Source organism: Bos grunniens, chromosome 7 (genome assembly GCF_055505025.1).
Source record: "Bos grunniens cultivar Pamir isolate PY7600 chromosome 7, Bosgru_T2T1.0, whole genome shotgun sequence".
Lineage (NCBI taxonomy): Eukaryota > Metazoa > Chordata > Mammalia > Artiodactyla > Bovidae > Bos > Bos grunniens.
This window is the reverse complement of record NC_141171.1, coordinates 26089520-26116546: the sequence shown is the minus strand read 5'-3', so window position 1 is coordinate 26116546 and position 27027 is coordinate 26089520. Positions and strand designations below refer to the sequence as shown.

Here is a 27027-nt window from a genome sequence, read left to right as displayed (position 1 = left end):
AGCATGGACCTCAAACAGGACTTGGTCTAGGTGAACACGGAGCTCTTTCTTTTAGCTGGCCTTTAAAGGCTACGTTTGTTCAGACATCGTTAGTTCTTTTTCTTCCTTTGATGCATCTGTCTCTAGTGATGGAAACTGTTTTTTTTTTGTTTTTTTTTTAAAGAAACTAAAGCACAAAAGGAAACTGAAAAAGCTACAGACTGATTTGGCAACAGCTAAGCAAGATGCTGCCATCACAGTCCTGGAACTCAATGAGAAGATCAAGACTCTATGTGAAGGAAAGCTAGCCCCTAGAGGTCAGTATTACCACGTGACAGTTACACACCGGCCCTGGGCCCTGGGTGATGCATATAGCTTCCCCGGCAACAAAGCAGAGAGCAAGGCCACAGTGCCAGGCAGCGCACTGGGCCAGCTGCATGCTGGCCGGGCCTGATCTCCATTCTGCTTGATTAGAGACATACACAAACTGCGAGCTCCAGGCGGGGTGTGCTTCCGCTGTGAGAAAAGCAGGGAATGAATAAGCAGTTCCTTCAAGGAAAGTCTCTGGGGGCTGAAGAATAGAGTGAGACATCTGATCAGTGTCTTGCTGGGTGGCAGTGAGGAAAACACAGGGCCCAGGGAGGAAGACCGGAGGCTCCCAGGGGTGGGTCTCTGAAGTGGGGCAAGGAGAAGGGCTTGTCTGAAAGTGTAGACAGGCTGATAGACCAAGATGGGCATGGGAAGAAAAAGAAATGTTTTAACAATAGGCTAACCAGCCAGAAATAAGCAGGGAAGATGGGCTGAGGGTGAAATCTGGGTGGTTCCGGAAAAGTTAATAGCCACTCTGGTATGGATGCTTTAAAGTCTTCTCTCAGAGATGACAAACACACTTGGAGGGGGCAGGGACCCTCAGATTGTCATCATCAGCAATAATATGAATTAACATTTGATACGACACACCAGGCATTTTGTTAAGCATCTCATGTGTATTTAATTCTCAGAATAACCTCTGAAGCAGGTATTAGTACATTTACGGATTCCACAAGAATAAGCACAAGCTACCTGGCCCCAGGTTAGATGTGTGTGGCCACGCCTGGGCAGTCACCCCAGGGTGCTTATGCAGCTTTGGTGCAGTGAGGCAATTTCTCTGCACCAAGAGCAGATCTCACTCTGCCTGGTGGATCTCCTGCAAAACTCTGGTTCCCTGGGACGAATGTCTTCCTTTGATGTGCGGCACTCTTGCAAAGCCAGGAACATGCAATTGTTCTTACTCTCACTTCCTCTATTACTCATAAATAATTATGGAAAAAGAGGAGGAACGTGGAAATAGTGGAGGAGGAGGAAGTAGGTGATGTGGTGGCTGTAGAAAGTGAGACACTCCCAGCATCCTGACAGTATGGGAAAGTGTTTAATATGAGTTTGGTTTTAATTTTCAGTTTTGAATAGCACTTTCCCTAGATGGAAATGGCATGTGACACCATCACCTTGAAACACATGGTTTTCTCTTTCCACAGAACAATATAGCTTAATTTGCTTTTACCACCATGAAACCTAAATGAGTAAAACCCATTAGAGAATATTATCCATTTAAAAGTCTTTATTCTAAGGCATCATAGCCAGATTTCAAATCAGTTGCATGATAGGAAGCTGACAATGATTGCACAGGATGCTGGAGAAAATTTTCCTGCTCATCTGAGAGAAGTTCTCAATTTCTCAACTGAACTTTGAATCTAGTGGAAAAAAGATTTTATTGCAAGTTATCTGATTCTTGTTACTCTCATTTTCACAAAAATAATGTCCTTTGCTATCTAAGGATGATTTTGTCCCTTTGATATTTTGATAGGTCAAAATTAAGATACTACTGGGTTACCAGGACTATAACAATCGTGGGGGATGTTAGAAAACATTAAATTCCACCTTTGCTTCTTTGCCCACTTTTGTCTCTGTATTTGTGTCTAAAGCAGGGGAAAATTACCTGTGCAGGAAAAAAACAAAAAAACCTAAAGTATTATGAATAGATATAAATTTAAATAAAGTCAAGTATTCCAAGGTTAATTATGGATGAAAGTACTGACTCCCTATAAAACCTATGTATTGCTTTTCTTATATGTTGGAGAAACTGGTTCAGTAGATAGACATACAGCCTGAAGCTCTTAAACCATATATTTGCACAGTCTTACTCTCCTATGGGTTCCAAACAGCCTAACCCTGTGCCCAGGAAATTATTATCAAGGCTCTTGTGGCCCCAGAGTAACATGAGCTCTTATTCTCAGAGACTTTGGTCACCTTGCCCTACCTCTCAACTGATTTGAAAGTAATGTCTGAAAAGATGTAGGTAACTTTAACACACAATGGCTCCCATTTAACCACAAACAATTAGGGTTGACCCACCTCCCACACACATTCCTTGACCAGAACACCACTCCTTTCCTGCTTACTCTTGTGTCCTTTAATAAAATGATAGTTTTTGGTTTTCAGACCTCTGTTTGCAAATGACAGATACCCTCAACCATAACAGTTTATGATTGGGTGATTATAAGAAAGGGTGATTTCCTGGCACAAACACAGACAAACTAAGAAAGGGCATGCTCAGCCTTAGAGTCTCATAGATTCAGGGACTCAAATCCCATCAGGGAACTCTGTGTCTCTCTGCTTCTCTCTGCAGTGAGACTTTCATTTCCTCAAGAGGGATGTCAGGAGACACTGAAAACATAGCCACAACAACCAAGGGCTGCCCTACTTATTTCTTCTCCAGAGAAGAAGAAGGAAAAAAAAAATGTGTTTTCCTACCAGCTTTAGTTAGGAAAAGTATGAGAAGGTACCTTGTCTTGGCTTGGGTTGGGTGCTTATTCGAGCCCATGAGTTTATCTTTGTAGCTGGAGGTGGGGAAAGTATGGTTGGACAAGCTTGGTTATGCACCAACCATTGGATGAAGGGGCAGAAGGCACTAAGGGTGGGATGGGAGGATGTTGTGACTGGTGGATCCCAGAAGTACAGGACTGGACTGGGAGAAGACACTGGGTCACTGTCTTACAGGAAGGGCTAGCCTGTTGCAGGAAAGAAACATGTCCAACCTCCTCTCAGCTAGTGATCAAGCTAAAATATCATAAAATGCTTAACAAATCACCCATCCATGAGTATTTGCACTTTTTAAGTGGATTCTTCTTGATGAACAAAAGACCTTCATGACCCAAGAAATTAATGTCCAATGGTAAAACTTCAGACTCCATAATAGAGTGAACCACTTTGGGAAAGGAGACTCCTTGCAGCCTCCATCATGTGACATCGTAGTTGCCAACTCTGAAGTTCAGTTTTATGGTAACAAGTGAAATTGCAAGAGGGGAAAAAGGGACTCAAATCAGGACTTTAGTCCCTGATTCTAAATTACATGTTATCTGCATTAACACAAAGCTACTTCTCTTCGTTACAAGCCAGTGCCTACAGTTATAATGAGCAGATTAATGAGATGGGTTCAAATAAATTACAATCTCTTTCTATGCAAATGTGCACAATTTTTCAGTTTGGTTCATTTTCTAAGTAAGACTATATAAAAGGTTGCCATTCAACTCTTCTGATCAGAGGAATACCCTAGAATACTAGGGATACTTTTAAGCATGTTCAAATTGATGGAGCAGTGAGCTACCAAACTTTTTTTTTTAAACACATAAACACATAAAAATGATTTCACTGGTTTCATACTTAAATAACCTCCAAGGAAATAAATGATTTAAGTCAGTGGAAAGTTCAACTGAAAAGAAAAACACCTTTATTATAAAACTGGCACAGCAGGAAACTTACTTACCGTCTGAGTATTGTTTGTTGATTTTCACTCTGTGCAAATAATCACAGTCCAGGGCTGATTCCTTGCCTCTTTCCCACAGCTGGCACCTGAAGTGCTTACAGTTTAATTTACTCACAGAATTCAGTGAAATGCCTATTGTACCCATTCAAAGCTTGAGTCCATCTTTTGGTAAACATTAGTATGCAGAAATCTAAGGCTATATTTCAAGTCAATCTGCTTCCTTTGGTTTTGGAGCAGAAAATTACTTTGTAAAGGACGTGAGTGAGTTGAGTCCTGGCACATTAGCATCAAGTTACCTGCTATGATGAAAGCTTGAATCCTTGACCAGAACATTCAGGACCTGGTTAGTAGATTTCAAGCTAGCACACTAAAGGGAATGCACTCCTCTGGATTTTTTTCCCTTTTAATTATTTTCTCTTAATATGCACAGCTGGTATATCAAATAACGTGTGTCTCTATCCCACAGGCAAGTTCCCAATGTCCCACTGAAAGCCGTGTCAACGTTAAGTCATTTCTTGGTTTTACTCTCATTAAGAAGACACTCTCCCAAACCAAACATCATATATTAATGCATATATGTGGAATGTAGAAAGTTGGTATAGATGATCTTATTTGCAAAATAGAAGAGACAAAGACGTGGAGAACAAATGCACGGACCCCAAGCGGGAAGTGTGAGGGTGGTAGGATGAGTTGGGATATTTGGATTGACATATATACACTATGTTTAAAGCTGAGAACCTGCTGCACAGCTCAGGGAACTCTACTCAGTGCTCTGTGGTGTCCTAGTGGGAAATAAATGCAAAAAGAGAGGGGGTACATGTATACATATGGCTGATTCACTTTGCTGTACTGTAGAAACTAATACAACATCGTAAGACAACTATACTGCAATGAAAATTAATTAATAAAAAAAGAACAAGTCAAACAAGAAGATGATGACACTCCCAGGTAGTACAGGTACATCCCAGGGCAAGCTTCTCGAGGACTCAGAGTCTGAACAGAGCCAGACACTTTTGAGGCAGGCTAGTCACAGGATTGACTTTTCAGTGACATAAAATTACCTTATGGCAGAAAGTGAAGAGGAACTAAAAGCCTCTTGATGAAAGTGAAAGTGGAGAGTGAAAAAGTTGGCTTAAAGCTCAACATTCAGAAAACAGAGATCATGGCATCCGGTCCCATCACTTCATGGGAAATACATGGGGAAACAGTGGAAACAGTGCCAGACTTTATTTTTTTGGGCTCCAAAATCACTGCAGATGGCGACTGCAGCCATGAAATTAAAAGACGCTTACTCCTTGGAAGGAAAGTTATGACCAACCTAGATAGCATATTCAAAAGCAGAGACATTACTTTGCCAATAAAGGTCCATCGGAGAAGGCAATGGCACCCCACTCCAGTACTCTTGCCTGGAAAATCCCATGAATGGAGGAGCCTGGTGGGCTGCAGTCCATGGCGTCGCTGAGGGTCGGACATGACTGAGCGACTTCACTTTCCCTTTCATTTTCATGCATTGGAGAAGGAAATGGCAACCCACTCCATTGTTCTTGCCTGGAGAATCCCAGGGACAGGGGAGCCTGGTGGGCTGCCGTCTCTGGGGTTGCACAGAGTCGGACACGACTGAAGTGACTTCGCAGCAGCAGCTAGTCAAGGCTATGGTTTTTCCTGTGGTCATGCATGGATGTGAGAGTTGGACTGTGAAGAAAGCTGATCACCGAAGAATTGATGCTTTTGAACTGTGGTGTTGGAGAAGACTCTTGAGAGTCCCTTGGACTGCAAGGAGATCCAACCAGTCCATTCTGAAGGAGATCAGCCCTAGGATTTCTTTGGAAGGAATGATGCTATAGCTGAAACTCCAGTACTTTGGCCCCCTCATGCGAAGAGTTGACTCATTGGAAAAGACTCTGATGCTGGGAGGGATTGGGGGCAGGAGGAGAAGGGGACGGCAGAGGATGAGATGGCTGGATGGCATCACTGACTCAATGGATGTGAGTCTGAGTGAACTCCGGGAGTTGGTGATGGACAGGGAGGCCTGGCGTGCTGCGATTCATGGGGTCGCAAAGAGTCAGACACAACTGAGCGACTGAACTGAACTGAACTGAAAATTACTTTTAAACACTATCTCATTAATTTTAAGAATAGGACTTGCTGTCCTATACCATCATGAAAGCCAGGAGATACATCTCTTTGACAAAACCCCAGAGCCAACTCTAACCAGCATTCTAAAGAGTATCTTTTATCATGATGTCCATCCCCAGGCACACAACCCAAACCCCCTCTCCTTTTTATTACTCCTTTCCCAAACCTTCTTGGGAGAAAAACTCCTATTGCAACTAGATGTTAAGAAAAATGGGATTTGAGGGTGATAAAAATGTTCTGGAATAAGGTAGTGACAATGCTTGCACAACACTGTCAATATAGGAGGACCACGGAATTGTACACTTGAAAACGGTTAGCATGGTGAACTTCATGTTATGAGAATTTTATCTCAGTTAGAAAAAAAACATAGTGATTAAAACAATCCTTGCAAAGATGTAACACCCTGTCGAGTGTAAGTATGTTTTCATGAGAATGCTTTGGGCCTAAATAAAATCTTGCCTTGGTAGAATTCCAAGCTTTTAGAGAGCCAGTCATGTTACTATTTATTGGAGTAAGACTAGTCTTGAATAGCTGTCCATTTGTGTCTGGTTTTTTAAACAATGCAGTCCTTCTCCTCTTCTACTGTCTCTCAGCTCTCTGAAAGGCTGGTGTTCCTCAGACTAGGAATCAATTACTTGACCAACAGTTCTGCACATACTTCTTCCACCACTGAACACAGATTTTTATTTACCAGTCTACCTAGAATTTCCTAAGACAGTAACAAGGACTCTGGGTTCTCACAGTTTGAACCACTGGGACTTTGTTATAAGCTCTGCTCACCACCTGGCATCAGACTGCATGAAGCTTGGTTTGATATTTGGTCAAACACAAAAAGGCAGCCAGCACTTCCCTACTGTTGCCAAGGGTGTTACTGCTTTGCTGGAAAGGAACAAGAACTCAGGGAAACAAAAGGTGGAGATTTCCCCACCCACATAATTATCCCTACATTTGCAGAAAGAAGCTTTCTTTTAAGCACTCCTACCGAATCCTTAAAGAAGCTATTCCATGGTAGGGTATTTTACACCTAGACCAATAACCACCAGAAATTAACAGTAGGGACCATGAGAGAATACGAATAATAACTTCAAGGTGTACTTTCTAAGTGTAACAAGTCCCTCAGGATTTTTTGTATTTACCTCATGGTAATAGCTTATATTTATCTTTATAATCCCTTGTCTCATTTAGAGATTACCCATCAGGCTGCCTCTTCCTTTGTCCACTGAGTTCTTCCTGAAATGGAGCCACTTCCTGGAATAGAACCCCAAAGCCAAAGCCTTCTCATTGATTTCAGAAGTTCCCTCAAGGATAAACAACTTCCTAGGAGTCCCTGAAAAGCTTAGAGATCTTATTGCACAAAGATCCCTAAAGATCTTTCTTATTCTATATGTACAAATCTGGAGTGGTTCTAATTTTCAAAAGGACATTGTAGAGACCTGTAGGCCTAAAAATAACTCATGTGAAAACTAGACGTCACTCAGGACTTTGTTGGTTGCAAGTGACAGAAACCAAAATGAAACTAGTTTAACCAAAAAGAAATTTACGAGCTGCTAAGGCTGGCAGCTGGACTAGAAGAAGCACAAGCTGGAATCAAGATTGCCGGGAGAAATATCAATAACCTCAGATATGCAGATGACACCACCCTTATGGCAGAAAGTGAAGAGGAACTTAAAAGCCTCTTGATGAAAGTGAAAGAGGAGAGTCAAAAGTTGGCTTAAAGCTCAACATTCAGAAAACGAAGATCATGGCATCTGGTCCCATCACTTCATGGGAAATACATGGGGAAACAATGTCAGACTTTATTTTGGGGGGCTCTAAAAATCACTGCAGATGGCGACTGCAGCCATGAAATCAAAAGACACTTACTCTTTGGAAGAAAAGTTATGACCAACCTAGATAGCATATTCAAAAGCAGAGACATTACTTTGCCAACAAAGGTCCGTCTAGTCAAGGCTATGGTTTTTCCTGCGGTCATGTATGGATGCGAGAGTTGGACTGTGAAGAAAGCTGATCACCGAAGAATTGATGCTTTTGAACTGTGGTGTTGGAGAAGACTCTTGTGAGTCCCTTAGACTGCAAGGAGATCCAACCAGTCCATTCTAAAGGAGATCAGCCCTGGGATTTCTTTGGAAGGACTGATGCTAAAGCTGAAACTCCAGTACTTTGGCCACCTCATGCGAAGAGTTGACTCACTGGAAAAGACTCTGATGCTGGGAGGGATTGGGGGCAGGAGGAAAAGAGGACGACAGAGGATGAGATGTCTGGACCGACTTGATGGACATGAGTTTGAGTGAACTCTGGGAGATGGTGATGGACAGGGAGGCCTGGAGTGCTGCAATTCATGGGGTCGCAAAGAGTCGGACACGACTGAGTGACTGAACTGAACCGAACTGAAGGCTGGCAGTGAGGCTGAGCAGAGTTTCTGGAGTCTTCTTTGACCCCATCTGACCTCTTGCAGGCACAGATCAGGAAAGATCCTCTGGCTGTCTTGAGTTGTCAATCTTTAGTGAACATCAGTTTCTGCCTGCTCAGAACAACATCCCTTTCTTTTAGTAACAGGAGCATGGTTTTCCTTTGGGGAACTATGCCTCTCCTGTTCTCTGTGGTCTGTTGGGACTGTCAGTCACACTGTCCCTTTCCTACTTGACCCAGGGAAAGGCCTGTGACCAACTGAGCCAATGACACTTGCTTTTTTTTCAGGAATGTGAATCTTGAACTGAGTTGAATGAAGAAGGGCAGAAAAAAGCTAGAGTTAATTCACCCTGTATGTCTGGCCCTGCTCCCTGAAGAAATTGTCTCTGAGCTTCTGATATTTGACAAACTTCACAAGGTTGGGTTGTTAAGCATTCCTTCAATATTTGAGAGCTTTCTCATATCCTTCCTATAAACTTCTTTTTTTGCTTAAAGCAGTCTGCTTAGGCTTGTACTTGCAACCAAAGAACCTTAATTTGTACTGAACTAAAGGGAACAGAAGTCTTCCCCACTCAGTGGTAAAGAACTCACCTGCCAACACAGGAGACCTGAGTTCAATCCCTGGGTCAGGAAGATCCCCTGGAGGAGAGAATGGCAACCCACTCCAGTATTCTTGCCTGGGAAATCCCAAGGACAGAGGAGCCTGGCGGGTGACAGTCCTTGGGGTTGCAGAGTCGGACACAACCAAGCAACTAACTGATGACAAAGGGAATACAACTTATTTCTCACAGATTCGATACAGAAATCTCAAGGAAGACATGTGATTGACTATAGTTGTACCACATTCTTATCCATGCATCACCTGCTGCACCTAAGACAACAGGATTTTATCAGAGGCCACATCTGGGTCATGTGCCAAAGGTCAAGGACTAGAGGATATTACCAGAGAGAAGATGCAAAAAGTTTCTGGACAGAAAACCAAAACGAAACAACAAACCTCTCACTGTCCCCTTTAATCTATTTTAGGTAAAGTTCATAAACTTGGCGAAGATAGCCATGAACTGAAGATCAGTTTTATCTTGTGAGGAAAGTACAAAATTTCTCTTCTTTCTCTCCCTATCATTTTCAAACTGCATATTCAAGCCCTTCCTTGCAAAAAGTCTGGAAATCTATTTATTTTATAATTAACAAAGGGTAAGAAGATTCATTCTGAAATTTTTGGGTGACAGCCAGTATTTGCTAGCTATACCAGCTGTGGGAATTCAATGATGTCAAGGCCCCCTCCCTCCTTTGTTTCTGAGACTAATTTTGGAATTATACTATTATCAGGAAATGGTGCTCCCTTCCTTCTGTCTATCCCTTAGGAATAGCTTTATTATTATTATTTTTTTTTAAGTCTCCTGGCTCCTGTATCCAGAGAGTTTGGATGAAAGGGCAAGCACCAGCTAAATGTCAGACAAGGCACATGGGAATTAGAGCTTGATCAATTTCAAAGGTTTCCTAGTTAACCTTGGAAACTGTTATGATCACCAGAAGAGAATGTGCTGTTTTGGAAATACCGCTTTAAAAAGAAAGAAAGAAAGAAAACCCAGACCAGAGCGGAGAAGGAAGATACGTCCTTCCAAGAAATTAGAAATGTACAGAGAAATTTTGAGCACTCCTTTGTCAAACAAAGCAGATGGAGATTTGTCAACACAAGATGAATTGGAGAGCTTGAGGTTGCAAACAATTGTCAGTCAGCTATAGATACTGGTGCAGCTGTTCCTGCTACAAAAAACTCTTGGTGCTAAAGTAGAAAAAGTGAAAAATGTTCTCTCGTGTATTCCCCAGAAACCACAATGCTATTTTATTTAATGACTCAATGTTTCCTGATAGAAGGGTGAAGTTACAGGCCGGCTACATCAGTCATATGTATAAATTTGGAGGAATGAGGGGTGTGAGGGGAGCTTGACCTCATCAGATCAAATTTAGAAAAGATGCACAGGACCAGACTATACCAGACAGGTGGGAAACTTCTGTTTGAAGACATGGGATTTCTTTCTGGTCAGTGGGACTGTGTTAGGTTTATGTTCTTATGCATACATTAGATACCTACATGCAATGTAGTAGTCTGCAAGAATATTTGTTATTAAAGATATACTACCTTGGAACAGATTATTACCCTATTACACCTTTAATTTTTTCCAATCAAATTAAACCACAATTTGATACTGGACAAAGAACATAGAACTAAGAGAAAAGAAAGAGGTAAAGAAAGAGGAACAATATTATTCCTGATTTGTTTAATATGGATTGGATCCAGGAGAAGAGTGTTCATCATGCTGGCATACTAATCAGTGCCTACAAGATCTGAAAACACCACTGCTCTTCTGCAGATGCTTTCCTTAATCCCAGAAATGATCAGAGAATGTCCGTGTGATTTTCCAGGAAGACCTGAAGTCCTGCCGTGACAAGCTGTCATTTCAACCTGGGCAGACTGTTAGAACATCTGCCCCACAAGGATGACAGCCTCAGCATTTTACAAAGGTCCCTTTTTTTTCTGAGCAATTTCTAGTGAATAAAGAGGGAGCCTTCTTCCTGTTTCAGGGAATTCTGAATAGAACTTGTCAAACAGAAAAGAGAAATGCTCTCAGCCACAAACAGAATTTGTATCTTCAGGAAGTGATCAATTATAACTCTGAGGCGAATCTCCGAGGTCAAGGCAATAAAAGGACGCAGGAGAGACGGTGGAGAGATACATGTATGTTTCATGCATGGATGAAAACAAGAATTCTTAGGAGTCCTCAAAGGCAGAACAAGCATTACAAGACTTGGGTCAATAGGATAAAATGTATTTCATTCTATAGAAACCTAGTATGATCTTAAAAGATCCTAAATTTATAAGGTTGTTGTTCAGTCACCCAGTCATGTCCAACTCTTTGAGACCCCCTGGACTGCAGTGTCCAGGCCTCCCTGTCCCTGGCCATCTCCCAAAGCTTGCCAAAGTTCATGTCCGTTGCATCGGTGAGGCTATCCAGCCATCTCATCCTCTGATGCCCTCTTTTCTTTCTGCTCTCAATCTTTCCCAGCATCAGGGACTTTTCCAATGAGTTGGCTATTCACACCAGATGACCAAAATACTGGAGCTTCCGCTTCAGCATCAGTCTTCAGGGTTGATTTCCCTTAAGATTGACTGGTTTGATCTCCTTCCAAGGGACTTCTAGGAATCTTCTCCAGCAACACAGTTTGAAGGCATCAATTCTTTAGCACTCTGCCTTCTTTATGGTCCAGCTCTCAGCATAGTATGTGACCACTGGGAAGACCTTAGCCTTGACTATATGAACCTTTGTCGGCAGAGACGTCTCTGCTTTTTAACACATGGTCGAAGTTTGTCATAGCCTCCCTGCCAAGAAGCAGTCGTCTTCTGATTTAATGGCTGCAACCACCATCTGCAGTGATTTTAGAGCCCAAGAAGAGGGAATCTGTCACTGCTTCCTCTTTTTCCCCCTCTACTTGCCACGAAGTGATGGAGCCAGATGCCATGATCTTATTTATTTTTAATATTTATTAGGTTATTGGATAGCAAAATTTTTATCACACTGAACTGTGTATGCCAGGATTCTGACTTCAGCTATTTAACATAGTCCCTTTCAAGCCAGAGTAACACTTTTGATAGCTCTTTAGGGTGAGTAGGTTTTTCTAACCCAAGATGAGTGCTAAGGCCTCTCATCTTATGCTATGTAGCTAACTAAATTTCTGACAAAAGATAGTTAATTTCAATATGCTTTTACTTTTTGTAATGTATGCCACAACCAGACACTATTCATTTTTATTTGTAGTTATACATAATGCTAATTAATTCATATATAACCTTTTTAAAAGATTACCTGGAGTTTTAAAAGCAGAATGCTTCTCATTTCAAAGTTTTAATGTCTTATATTTATAGCGATTGTATTATCAGAACTAAAAATCAAAACATTTATTAAAATAAAATTTACATTCATATCCCAAAATGTTTGAAACCAGGACCATACTGCTGCTGCTGCTGCTGATAAGTTGCTTCAGTCGTGTCCGACTCTGTACGACCCCATAGACGGCAGCCCACCAGGCTCCCCCGTCCCTGGGATTCTCCAGGCAAGAACACTGGAGTGGGTTGCCATTTCCTTCTCCAATGCATGAAGGTGAAAAGAGAAAGTGAAGTCACTCAGTTGTGTCCGACTCTTAGCGACCCCATGGACTGCAGCCTACCAGGCTCCTCAGCCCATGGGATTTTCCAGGCAAGAGTACTGGAGTGGGGTACCATTGCCTTCTCCGAGGACCATATTACAGAATCCTAAATGTAGTTTCAGAATACTTATAGTTCAAATAGGATTGCATGAGAGAGTGGAAATGGCATATTTACCTAATGTTATTTGTGGATCTTAGCAGATAAGTCTTAGAATCTTAGAAATGAAGGTTAGTGGAATATAATTAATACCACAAATCCAAGAGAAATGTTGGGAGACCATGAGGGAAATATAGAGCTGACTACTCTGAAAGTAAGAATCAGTGCTTATTTTTTAAAATTGTATCATCAGAAGAGAAAATATTAGAAGCAGACCTTGCATAATCCATCTAAATTCTATAAACATTCTCAGATGCAAGTGGCTGATCTTTTCTTTTTTACAACCATAACTTTTCCGTGTAAGTTCCAAGAGTCAGTAATTAAATTTGAGAAAATTTTGAGGTTGCTTCTGATCTAAAGCCAAAGGGAAGTAATTTATTTAGGAGAAACTGGTTCTAAACAAAGATGTATATATGGGAATATTGGCAAACAGAATTAAGTACCTTCATTTCTTTGTCAATAAAGCAGCATCAAGAAGCTAAAAATTCACTTCAGAATAAATTCTTAAGGAAATTTCTAAGGCATTTCTAAGGAAATTTCTAAGGAAATGGAAACTGCTTGACGTTTTCTTTTTTCCTTCATCATCAGCATATGCTGATGATAATTTTAATTAATATTACATAAAAAGTCTTTATAGTGAAGTCGCTCAGTCGTGTCCAACTCTTTGTGACCCATGGACTGTAGCCCACCAGGCTTCTCCGTCCATAGGATTCTCTAGGCAAGAATACTGGAGTGGGTTACCATTTCCTTCTCCGGGGATCTTCCCGACCCAGGGATCGAACCCAGGTCTCCCGCATTGGAGGCAGACACTTTAACCTCTGAGTCATCAGGGAAGCTGGTCCTGCTTTAAAAACACTCCCAAAGAAAAATGAAAGACTTACTAGTCTTTTATTGTATCACTTACATCAACTTTCTTCTTGCTTAATTTAAGGCAATAAATTAATATTCTTATCCTTTTCAAAATGACTGATTTCACACATATATTTCTATTTTAGTGAAATTTTATGTATTAGTTCTGAATTTATTACATGCATCCATTAAACACATTGCTTATAAACATTAAGCAAGAGTAAAAACAAAATACTGATTGAATTTCAAATCAAGGGAGGGTTACGAACATAATATATAAAGATTATACTAGAGAGAAAAAGTCCGCATGAGACAAATGAGGTCCAAACCTAACTGAAATGTTATAGCCATGTGCAACTATTAGAAATTTCCCCCAAAGTGCCGCTCTGCTCATTTCATGAAGGCTTTGCACTAGTTATTTCCTCTTTTTAAGATACTTAAACCCCTTACCCCCCTCCCGACGCTCCCCTTCTTGTCTTTTGATCCTTCTTCACAAAGTGTTTTGGGACCACTCCCATCACCACTACCATCTCCCTACCCACTCACTAGCCTTCCCATGAGTTATGCACCCATAAACTCTGTGCATACCATATCATAACATCTATTATATACATTTCTCTTTACCTTTCTTTACGGATAGGCCCAGGGGCTCCCTGAAGAGAAACAGAAATGCATTTTGTTTTTCCTTTGTATCTACAGCTTACACAGTGTCTGATACTTGATGGTCATAAAATGTTGGATGGATGGACATGGAATAAAACTTAATGGAATTCTGTCCTAGTTCTCTGTTGCTTAATATGGTCATGAACTGCTAGGCATTGGAAAAAGTTTGCTTATAAAATTAAAAATTTAAAACCAACCTGACTGGCAGATTTACCAGGAAACAGATTGTACTTTCAGATTGCCAGTAATATCTGTAGGACCACTAGCACAGCTCCTGGCTCCCTGGTAGAAGGAGACTATCACATCCAAGGACTGATTTCAAGTATTACCAGGGGACTTCCCTGGTGGGCCAGTGGTTAAGACTCCACACTTCCACTGCAGGGAGCACCGATTCAATCCATGTTTGTCGAACTAAGATCCCACATGCCATAAATTTAAAAAAAAAGTTCTGAATAAAAAGAATTGTTCTTTTTAAAAATATTCTGATTCCTCTATACCATATTTTAATAAGCTGATATTGATTTACCTCCAACTATGTTATTTTATGACTTTTCACCTTTTTAACACACACTGATGGTAAACACATATATTTAGATGGCATAAAATCTAGCACTCAGGGTTCATTTTCAAACATTATCATTAAAATGGCCCATCCTATAAAACTGAACTGAACATTGATTCCAAAGTCCTTTCTGATCTACACTCTACACGGGCTGGCCTCCCTGTCCTACTTAGCACTTTAGGCTACCACCCAGCATCCTTGTGTTGGCCAGTCTATGCCTTGAGGTACTCTAACACCGCCCATCATGCATACTACTTCCTGAACACTTCCTAACCTCCTCCGGCCCTATCAATGACCAAAAGCTTTATGATTATTTATTTGGTTCCAATATGCAAGGTGACTCTTGGGTTCTCACTCATTCTGTGCTTGATCAATATGTCCCTTGATGTACAGCTGTTGCCAAGTACCTTAAGTAATATCCTGCCTCATCCCAATTCAGCTTGTAGGATTCCCTCCCCTGTAGCCTGATATTATATTCCCATCCAGTTGGTTTGGTTGCCAAAGACACCAAAATCTCTTAAGAATTTAACCTTCAGTGGTCTGGTTCAAGTCAACTGTTGCTTACTTTCACTTAGATCTTGATTACCTAATCCTGATCCTTCACAAGTGGTCATACTGGGTTGTCTTTTGTTGCTGTTGTTAACCATCTCAGTGCTTTACATTAAAGGAAGGTTAGTTATACAGGAGTATAATTTAGATAATGTCACTTTCATAGTGAGAAATAGTTCAATGCCTTCTCATTGTCTGTAAAATAAAGGTCGTATTTCTTAACCCAACATTCAGAGTCCTCCATGAACTGGCCTCAGGATATCTTCCTAGATTTATTTCTTTACCTCTTTTTATCCATTCATCTTCGCTCTCTTCATCACCTGACAAAGTATCTGGTAGAAGTCCTCTCTCTCTGTTCTTCACATCTGCTGACACAATAACAAAGCCTGCCTGATCGTGCTTTCACTTTGTATGATTACAGAGCTCAGATGAGCATTTAACTTTTCCCCACGGAACAGCTATGATCTTTTCTCAGTAGGTAGCTTTCTCCCTCTCCAAGACAAGTGCTCCGTCCCTTCCTGCCTCTTCTCCAACTTTCTTCCCTCCTCCACACTTACGCCCAGCTGATGACCTCACCTGTAACTCCCCGAGTATACACAGCTCATCAAATGGAGATGCTCACCTTCCCACTACCAACCAAATCTAAGTTCTTGCTTCCTCCTGTCACCAGTGTTCTTCTGGTTGCCTCTGTCAGCAGTGGAGGAAGTGTGGCTCCTCTCATTCCAGGCGCTGTCCTCCTACTAGTGCTCCAGACCCCGTGGTTCTCACCTCTCCAGGCACATCACTTATCTACCCTATCTCACACTTGCATCATACACTCCTCTCTACTGACTCGTTCCTATCTGCATAGGAACATGTTGGTATCTCACATCTCTGCAAGAGCTTCCTTTGATTCCTCATCACTTGGCACCATTTTCCCACTCTCATTCCAAAGGAAACAACTGCAGTGTCTTCACTTCCTCACCTCCCTCCCACTCTTGGCTGATGTCAAATCACAGAGTCCTGGTTTTTCTTCTTCCATATTGGTTACTCCTCTAATTTGTTGAATTCTACTCTATGGAACCTTTGAAGACCTTCTAAACCTGCTCCAGAGGCCCTTCTTCCTATGAATCTTAGTTTTCCCCTAGATTATCTCATTTACTCTCATGGCCTTAAATATCACCTATAGTATAGTAATTTCTAAATGTGTATCTCCAAGTCTCTCCCTTTAACGCCAGATTCATTTGTTTGCAGGTTAATTTTATATTTTCTCTTTCAACCTAACCGTGCTGCAAAGATGGCCTTCCCCTATATTCTCCCATCTTAGGCAGTGCACCACCATCTTCCCTGTTACTCAAGCTAAATAAATAAAAAGTTACAAATTAGGATAAGTGCAGCGAAGAATTTACATGGAATTATATGACATAAAATAAATTTTGGAGTAGAGAAAATTCTAACGAGGTAGATCAGCAAAATCCTCCTAAGAAGGAGATGATATTTCAACTGAAATGTGAACTATGAGTAGCAGTCAAGCATATAGAAAGGAAGAGGATGAGCACACTCCAAAAGAAAATAGCACGTATAGGGATGTTTTAGGGAAACAGTTTGATGTATTTTCATAATAGTAACAAATCTAATATCCCTGAATTGGAGTAAGTAAATGAAGAGGAAAGTGGCAGGGGGTGAGTGTGTAAAGATACACAGGGACTAGATCAAATGTAATATTTCAATAGTCCAGGTGAGAGGAATCGGGAGTGTGGCCCACGAAAATAGAACTGGAGAAAATGGATTTAATTTACAATAGCTCTTGTAGGGACTTCCTTGGTAGTCCAGTGGTTAAGACTCTGCACTCCCAATGCAGGGGGCAGGGACTCGATTCCTGGTTGGGGAACTAAGATCCTGCACATTGCACAGGGAGGCCAAAAGAAAAGAAAATTGTTGTAGTATAATACACATAATGGGCTATTTATCATGCTAACCATTTATAGGTATACAGTTCAGTGGCATTTAACACATTGACAATGTTGTGTAACTATCAGCACTATAGATATCTAAAACTTTTTCACCATCTTCAACAAAAACTTTGTTCCCATTAAATAACAACTCCCCTTTTCTTTCAGTCCCTGGTAATCTATATACTACGTTCTGTTTTTGTGAATCTGTCCATTATAGGTCCTTCTTATAAGTTTTATCCTTCTGTTTCTGGCTTATTTCACTAAATATAATGTTTTTAAGCTTTACACATGTGGCAACACACATTAAAATTCCATTCCTTTTTATAGTTGAACAGTATTTAATTTTCAGTTCTATTTTCATGGTCCACACTCCCGATTCCTCTCACCTGGACTATTGAAATATTACTTTTGATCTAGTCCCTGTGTATCTTTACACCCTCACCCCCTGCCACTTTGCTCTTCATTTACTTACTCCACTTCAGGGATATTAGATTTGTTACTATTATGTCATATGTGTGTGTGTGTGTGTATGTATATGTGTGTGTGTGTGTGTGTGTGTATATATATATATATATATCTTTTCTTATTCTGAAATAGATTTAAACATTATTTTGGGAGTAGAATTAGACATGGAGATGAACTAGATTTGGGGGTTAAGGAAGGAGATGAAGGTAACATAGATGAGTCCTAGGATTCTAACTTATGAAAATAAGTGGCAGGAGATTAATTAATAAAATGAGGAAGACTTGAGAAGGACTTGAGAAGACTTTATCTCAATCGAACTGAGTTAGAATCTTTAACCTACTGGATAGAGGAGGAATCTTGATGGATGAGGCCCCTGTTCAGTTTTAAATGATAAATGTGAGTTAACCGTGGTGAGAGATATGCACTAGAGGGGGTGGATACAGAAGCAAATTTAAAAAGAATGGACCAAATAACAAAAGTCATGAAGATCTTGGTTTTGTTTCTTTTCTCTGGAACACCCTCCCCTAATTCCTGATGTCCCTTTCAAAATGTTTCCTGATCTTCAAATCCAAGGTGAAAGGCCCAGCTCTTCAGATTCCCCTTAAGCACTTATTTATGCTCTTTTAATGGTATTTATCATCTTTCAGCTTACCTAACAATTTTGGTTCATTTCTTCCCTACTATACCATAAGCCCTTTGAGAGCTTTAGCATCTTTAGCATATTTGTGTCTTCCCACAATATCTAGTGCTATTGTCATGCATAAAGAAAGCTCAGCAAATGTTGGTTTTCAACAGACCATCATCATCAGGAATGAGAATAAAAGATGTTGTGTAAATTACTAAGGCTGAAACAAACCATAAAGAGTGTTGGTTACAATAATTATTATTTGAAGATTTTTAAGTTCTTTTTTTTTTTCAAAATTAAGTTGTACAATTATCTGATGTCATTATATTTTCAGAGAAAATAGAGAAAGCCTCTAAGTTACAGAATAAGTCTTAGAACCTTACTATCTCAAAAGAAAAGCTAGACAGTCCTGAGATAATCAAGGAGCTATTTTTTGTTGTCATTGTTCTGTTTTGTTACTCTGTAAGCCTAATCATTAGATAGATTAATCCCAGGGTAGAAGTAGCAAGGGCAATTCTATCTATACATTTCTAACTTTTATACAAATTGGTTTAGTATCTAAGATGCAGACATTAGTTGAGATGCAGCTTAGAATTCCAAATACTTTAATCTATGTGAGCTCAAAAAGTATCCCTATAAAATCAGAAGTACTGATACTTGCAAGTATGTATATCTATTTCAGATTCATAGATAATATGGAGAGAATTTAAATTTTACCTTCCCTAACTCTACTAGTTCACTTGGAAACTAGCAATGTGATCCTCTGACATCACCTTATCATTTTTGTCCAGTTTTAGAAATATGTGACATCGTTTTACAAGATGTTTTGAAGAAAACCTAGATTATTGTGGATTTTAAAAAAGGCTTGGAAATCTGTATTATAGTTGTACAAATGAGCAAATAAAGATTTTTTTTTTAAGTCAAAGGTCTGGTTAAATATAAAACCATGGCTCAGGACTAGGAAGAGAAACAGTATAGAGCAGGCTTATGCGAAAACAGAAGAACAGAGAAAATAATGCTCTCCATTGTTTTGAGTGACAAAGAATTGGCAGGAATCCAAATACCACAGGAGACAAGATTAATATTAAGTATATCTGTCAACATCCTGTTTGAAAATCTCAGCCAGGATCTGAGGTATCTGAAAACATCCAAAGGGGGTTTCGCCTAAGAATGAGTCATACTCTCTGTAACAGAAAGCCCTGAAATATCAGCATAGGATGTTAAAAGTGAAACAGACCTCAGTAATTATATTGTTCAACTCCCGTGTTTTACAGATGAGAAAACTGGGGCTGAGAAAACCCTCTCTCCATTCTGGAATACTGGGAGGCACCAGGAAGTAATGCACAGGATATGAACATTGGAACCATACAGAATTAGGTTCAGATCCCAGTTTGATCACTCAGACAAGTCCTTACTATCTCTAAGCCTCAATCTCCTCACTTGTAATACAGGAATACACTTGTAATGCAGGATGGTTGTGAGGTTATGATTAATGTTCAAAAAGCATCTGGCACAGAGAGAATCAACAAATGCCAGGTCTTACTACCCAAATCCTAGAGTTCATGGCAGAACAAGGATGCCCATCTCAATCCAAGTATGTCTTCAATGTACCCTGAAAGCGTCCCCCAGTCAGTAAAGTTCTTCTCAAAAAAAGAAAATGAGTGAATGAGCAGAGAGGGTGGTAACCCTTCTATAAATATTCAGGCCTTTAATAATTTGGAAATATCAAATGAGTCAGTTAGTATTAAGTACAATGCCAAATGGAACTTCTAAAGTTTTCCAGGACTTGAGTATAGCAAAAGGATTTCAACACAAGGGGTAAAAATTCAATAACTTTGGGAAAGCACCACTAAATACAACTGAAGGAATTTTTCTGAACTTTATCTGTATACTTAAATATGTGTGGGAATGTGATGTCAATACTGCAGATATGTATGTAAAGTAGATTTTGGAAATTATACAATAGACTTTTTAAAATTTAACTATGACTGATTTGCAATGTTGTTTTAGTGTCACGTGTACAGCTTCATATTCTTTTTCCTTATAGATTATCACAAGATATTGAATATAGTTTCCTGCGCTATACAATAAATCCTTGCTGTTTATCTATTTTATGTGATAGTGGTATATATCTGTTAATCCCATACTCCTAATTTATCCCTCCCTTCCTCTTAGACAACTGTGTTTGTTTCTATGTCTGTGACTCTGTTTCTGTTTTGTAAGTAAGTTTATTAATATTACTTTTTTAGTTCCCACATATAAGTGATACCATATGGTATTTGCCCGACTTACTTCAGTTAGTATGATAATGTCTACATCTGTCCATGTTGCTGCAAATGACATTATTTCATTCTTTTTATGGCTAAATATATATGTATATATGTACCATTGTGTATATATACGATGTACCACATCTTCTTTAACCATTCATCTGTTGATGGACATATAGGTGGCTTCCACGTCTAGGTTATTGCAAACATTTCTACAGTAAACATTGGGATGCATGTATATTTTTGAATTATGGTTTTTTTCTGGATATGTGCCCAGGAGTGGGATTGATGGATCATACAGTAGTTCTGTTTTTAGTTTTTTAAGGAAACGCCATACTATTCTCCATAGTGGTTGTACCAGTTTACATTCTCACCAGCAGCGTAATAGGATTTCCTTTTTTTCTGCACCCTCTCCAGCGTTTGTTATTTGTAGACTTTTTGATGATGGCCATTTTGACTGGTGTGAGGTGGTACCTCATTGTAGTTTTTATTTAATGGTCTAGTTTTTTATATTCAACAAAATGCATTGGACTTAACTAACATTTAAGAGGGACAAGGCAATGGCACCCCACTCTGGTACTCTTGCCTGGAAAATCCCATGGATGGAGGAGCCTGGTGGGCTGCAGTCCATGGGGTCGCTAAGAGTCAGACACGACTGAGTGACTTCACTTTCCCTTTCCACTTTCATGCATTGGAGAAGGAAATGGCAACCCACTCCAGTGTTCTTGCCTGGAGAATCCCATGGACAGAGAAGCCTGGTAGGTTGCAGTCCATGGGGTGGCACAGAGTCGGACACAACTGAAGCAACTTGGCAGCAACATTTAAGATGAAAAAAATCCAAATTTTCAAAGGCTGAATGAATTATACAGAGAGGGAAATAGAAATTCCTGAAGACTTTGATTTGTAAAAGAGATAACAGAAATGTTTATTTGTCTTAAGTAGCTATCTTCACTGTATATGTACATGACATGGAAACATATGCCCTACCACTTACATGATAGACTTGAAAACTACAGGCAATCTGATTGCTCAGCCTCTTTAGTCCTCTCTAATCTTAACTCACTTACATAGACACAGTCGTTAGCCATGACATGTTAAATGAGGATGACAATTTAAGTTTCTACCATCAGGCATCTGCTTTGCTAAATACCTTGTGAGCATCATCCCTTTGAAACTAATATAAATGTCCTACACCGAAGCAGAATTTAGTCTATAAATAAACACACTGCAACTAGCTTCTCCTAGTTACTACTTAGGTTATCTCCAGGTGCCTAGATTTGGCAATATGAAAAGCTGTGAAACAGAAGATATACAGGATTTGGGAACTAATAAGGATCTTAACAAGGCCATGAATTAGCCTACAATTTAAATCTAGCCAACCAAAATGTTTGCATTGTTCTTTAAAGTATTGGCCTGTGCTATATGTTAGATATCTTACATTAGTAGCAACTATTTAACAATCAGATTTCATCTTACAAGCAGGATTTCCAACACCTCTTGAAAAGCTGGACATGCAGGCAATCCTGAGTTTGAATTCTTTCTTGGCAGCCTGTGGTTAGAGCTGCAGAGTGCCAGCCCCTTTCCAGCAGCCACACCTCCTGTCACTCCTCAAGCATTAGCCAGGCCAGTTCCACCCACTGTCCTTAACTTCACAGCTCCTAATTTAGTCTAAACTGATATTTGACAGAAGAGAACAACCAAAGCCCAGAGAAGTCAAAATATTGAAGCTAGCTTCAGAACCCAGATGTTCTAGTCAACTATGCCTCTCCATTTGAGAAAGTCTTTAATGAGTATTAGTTCATTAAGTACTTCCTAAAAGATAAATAAACACAAAAACATAATATTCAGCAAGATTCATGAGAAATGAAATACTTAGGTAAAAAGCAGTGCCAACTCAGACAAAATATTACTGATTATCAGTTGTTACTTAGCTTGATCTTAAGTTACACGCGTATTCTTAGAATAAGGCCTAATCATTCAGGTGGTGTATGTGTTTTTGAATAAGAATCTCTAAACTGGCTTCATTTGGATTTCAAATATTAGCATACAAAGAATTACCTGGAGAATTAGTGGAATTTAAATTCCTAGGTCCTTTTTAAAGACATTCTGATTTAGTATGTCTGCCCTGAGATGCAGAAATTCACATTTTTTTATGATAGCACAGTTGATCTACTACAGTGACTCCTCAGACTTTCACTTCTTCCCTTAAGCTTTAGACCTTAATCATGGTATTCTGTTCCCCTTCCATCAGAAACCAGAAATTTCCTGTGGTCACTGATTCCTGTCTCTCTTTTTCTGTGTTCTCTGCTTTGTGAGTTATGGGAGATAAAAAGAAAAACAAATCAAGACAATCAGACAAACAAATCTAAAGAAGACATCATGACTGATGCAGTACAGTGGCTCTAAATGTAATTACCTAAACGCAATTGCTCAATCTGATGTTTTTACCACAGTGACTAGTTACTAATATATAATATCTGCTACCCACTCTACTGCTCTTCTTTCCAAAGAATGGTTTCTTTGAATTGGAAAAAAGTAAAAAGATTCAATTCAAATTGAAAATGTTTTTTTCCTTTTTGAACCAAGTCTAGAAGAAGATTTAATAACTTTACTTTCAAACTTTAAGTCAACTTTTTTTGTGTTTTTTCCCTAAAATCTGTGTTCTTTCAAGGTTTTATCCTTCACCTTCTATACATTTTAGGCAGATGTTTAATATAATCAAACAAACAAGATAAACACTGTTTCACAGTAGTTCCATTACATGTGACCATTATTTGTTTCCACCTAATGGAACTCCAGTGTTCTTGCCTGGAGAATCCCAGGGACAAACCAGGGGGAGCCTGGTGGGCTGCCATCTATGAGGTCGCACAGAGGTGGACACGACTGAAGCGACTTAGCAGCAGCAGCAGCAATGGAACTGGAACTCGTGTGCTGTATTATATCAGAATCCATTTATCAGATTTAAAGAAATTTCAAAGAGAAAAATTCTATATTCAGTTCAAAAAATTAAAAAGAAAATTAGTTTCTTCAAGGGAAGAGATTGCCAAAAATGAATATGACGTCTGTTCACAATTAATCTATATGGAAACTCTACAGAAGTAACACCACATTAAAGACAGTAAGGAAGAAAGACTTCATCAAAGCATTGAGCTGAATTCCCAGTAGGATAGTTCTGAATGTGTTAAGGCTCTCAGGTGATGAGGACTTACAATAGAGCAATTCTTTTGATATAAAAGCAGGTACATCTCATCAGGCCACTCTTGCAAGAAGAGATAAGACCTTGGAGGATTTTTAATATTCTCTGTTAACCGTCCCAGGTGGCAGCAGTGGTAAAGAACTCTCCTGCCCATGCAGGAGATACAAGAGACAAGGGTTCAATCCCTGGGTTGGGAAGATCCCCTGCAAGAGAGCATGGCAACCCACTCCAGTATTCTTGCCTAGAGAATCCCACGGACAGAGGAGCCTGGCAGAGTACAGTCCATAGGGTCACAAAGAGTCAACACAACTGAAGTGACTTAGCACACACGCGTGGAAACTAAACTCCTATATACATGGAATAATACAGTTTTAGAAAAGGGGCATATGCAGTGTTTTCTTTTTTCAGTTTTTTTCCTGGGATTAGCCTTTGGAAATTTTTCTCATTCCTTTATTATCTTTCAAATTTTTACATTAGAATGGGTGTCCTACTTTATGACAGTACTTTTTAAAAAACCATTTGAGGATGTAAAAATATTTAATGTATTTTATTTCAAAAGTAATTTTTTTTACAATAGAACACAAGTTAGTGGGCTTCAGAAGGAATTAATTGATATGAGTCTATCTAGTAATTAAGACCTTCCTATTCACATAATAAAAACAGACTCTCGCAGACTTCAAAAACAAACCTATCATTACCAAAGGGGAAAAAAAGCAGAGAGGGATAAATCAGGAGCTTGGGATTAACATACACAAATGCTGGGCTGGAGGAAGCACAGGCTGGAACCAAGATTACTGGGAGAAATATCAAAAACCTCAGATATGCAGAAGACACCACCCTTATGGAAGAAAGTGAAGAAGAACTAAAGAGCCTCTTGATGAAAGTGAAAAGGGAAAGTGAAAAAGTTGGCTTAAAGCTCAACATTCAGAAAACTAAGATATTGGCATCCAGTTCCATCACTTCATGGCAAATAGATGGGGAAACAGTGGCTGATTTTATTTTTTGGGGCTCCAAAATCACTGCAGATGGTGATTGCAGCCATGAAATTAAAAGACGCTTACTCTTTGGAAGGAAAGTTATGACCAACCTAGACAGCATATTGAAAAGCAGAGACATTACTTTGTCAGCAAAGGTCTGTCTAGTCAAGGCTATGGTTTTTCCAGTGGTCATGTATGGATGTGAGAGTTGGACTGTGAAGAAGGCTGAGCGCCGAAGAATTGATGCTTTTGAACTGTGGTGTTGGAGAAGATTCTTGAGAGTCCCTTGGACTGCATGGAGATCCAACCAGTCCATCCTAAAGGAGATCAGTCCTGAATATTCATTGGAAGGACTGATGCTGAAGCAGAAACTCCAATACTTTGGCCACCTGATGTGAAGAACTGACTCATTTGAAAAGACCCTGAAGCTGGGAAAGATTGAGGGCAGGAGGAGAAGGGGACGACAGAGGATGAGATGCTTGGATGGCATCATCAACTCAATGAACATGGGTTTGGGTGAACTCCGGGAGTTGGTGATGGACAGGGAGGCTTGGTGTGCTGCGATTCATGGGGTCGCAAAGAGTTGGACACAACTGAGTGCCTGAACTGAACTGAACTACTATATGTAAGACAGATAACCAAGCAAAGACCTATGTATATACAGGGAACAATATTCAATATCCTGTAGCAAACTATAATAGAAAATACTATGAAAATGTATATGAGAACATATATATATATATATATATATATGAATCACTTTGCTGTACACCTGAAACTCATACAACATTGTAAGTCAACTATACTCCAATAAAATAAATTCTTTTAAAAAGACCCTCCTTGATATCAAGGAGGATCTTAACATACAGGGTAGTATAACAATATAACAGTAATGGCCTACTTACAAGAGTAATGTCAACTTCGTCATTAACACAGGAATTTAGGAATTGGATAGCTTTAAAACATGTTAGAGTATGTTTTAATGGCCTGCAAGAGTTTCTAACATGGTCAAAATATCAGTTAATAGGGGAGACCTGAGTTAGTTACTTGATTCAGAATTTCATAGTTTGCTTATACATGCAGTAATTTCAGGGGCAAAAAACCCTGAAATCATGCCCTACTTTAGGCAGCAGTAAGTAGCCTGCTTTGCAGGAATGAGGGAGATGGAGGAACAAGAGGCAATAGGGTAGAAAGAGAGGCTTGAACACAGCCCAGCAAGCGAGACGATGAAACGCTCAGGCTGTGGAAGTACTGGCCTTGTTCAGGACCCATTCCCAGCTCTGCGCAGAGCACTCCATCCTGCTGACAAGGTCAGGGAGGGAAAGTAGGAAGATGGAAGCCACCCTCACTGAAATGGAGCCAGGGCCGCTCTGTAGCCATTCAGTACGTAGGACAGAATTACGGTTTTCTAATCCCCACGGTGACTCTAGGGCATGTGGGTCATAGATAGTGAGGACAAATCTGCACTGTGAGCAGCGGGTCCTCGACTCAGTTTTGCTTTATCTGTGGTGCCTTCTGGATTTCAGGGCAGTGATAAAATTCAGGGAGTAAGCTCCTCAGAGTCAACAAGCTTTTTAGGAAGAAAATACAGAGTTTGTGAATGAGGAATGAGTCATAGACATGTTTTGAAATTTGCTTCCAAGAGTAATAGAATGCTGGTGGTTTCAAACTCGAGTAAAAGTTAGGAATTATGTCTTTGTCTCTTCTGTATTTGCAGGGCATAGAGAGACTTCTTCCCAATGAAACAAAAGAAATGTTTCATACACAGGTGAATGCTTGTGTGCGTGCTAAGTCATTTCAGTTGTGTCCAACCCTCTGCAACCCTATGGACTACATAGCCCATCAGGCTCCTCTGTCCATGGGATTGTCTAGGCAAGAATACTGGTGTGGGTTACCATGCCCTCCTCCAGGGGATCTTCCCCGCCCAGGGATTGAACCCTTGTCTCTTGTGTCTCCTGCATGGGCAGGAGGGTTCTTTACCACTAGCACCACCTGGCAAGCCACACAGGTGAATAGAGGACCGCAAAGCAACCTTTCAAAGAGACATTTGCCCAGGAGAGGAGGGTGTGCAAGGAGATTGGTGGAAAGGTTAAAGCGTCTTCAGAAGCAGCAAAACAGACCCTGCTCGGAGGCTGCTGACCAGGCCCCATCAGGAAACATGATGTTCACAGGAGAGGAATCCTTCAGAGAGAGTTTCTGGGATGACAGTGGTGCCGGCTTAGTCAGCAAGCTGCAGTGTCAAATAGAT

At 40.1% G+C, this 27027-nt stretch overlaps 2 protein-coding genes across 51 annotated transcripts in view; one reads left to right on the top strand and one right to left on the bottom strand.

The window, feature by feature from the left end:
* CCDC192 (coiled-coil domain containing 192) overlaps positions 1-3740 on the top strand; it is a 150964-nt gene extending 147224 nt beyond the window's left edge. The window contains exon 5 of the mRNA XM_086410502.1: positions 164-3740. Within this exon, the coding sequence (XP_086266628.1) occupies positions 164-433 (270 nt within the window). The 3' untranslated portion in view covers positions 434-3740. The remainder of the gene's footprint in view (positions 1-163) is intronic.
* LOC147368940 (uncharacterized) overlaps positions 1-27027 on the bottom strand; it is a 509652-nt gene that overhangs the window by 356041 nt on the left and 126584 nt on the right. Inside the window, exon 4 of one of the 50 annotated variants that reach the window (XR_015166966.1) lies at positions 13037-13533. The exons of 48 other annotated variants lie outside the window; for them this stretch is intronic. The gene's annotated coding sequence lies outside the window, so the exon portion shown is untranslated. Of the gene's footprint in view, positions 1-13036; positions 13534-27027 lie in introns of those variants that run through there. One more of the 50 variants, XR_015166968.1, reaches the window with a different exon arrangement.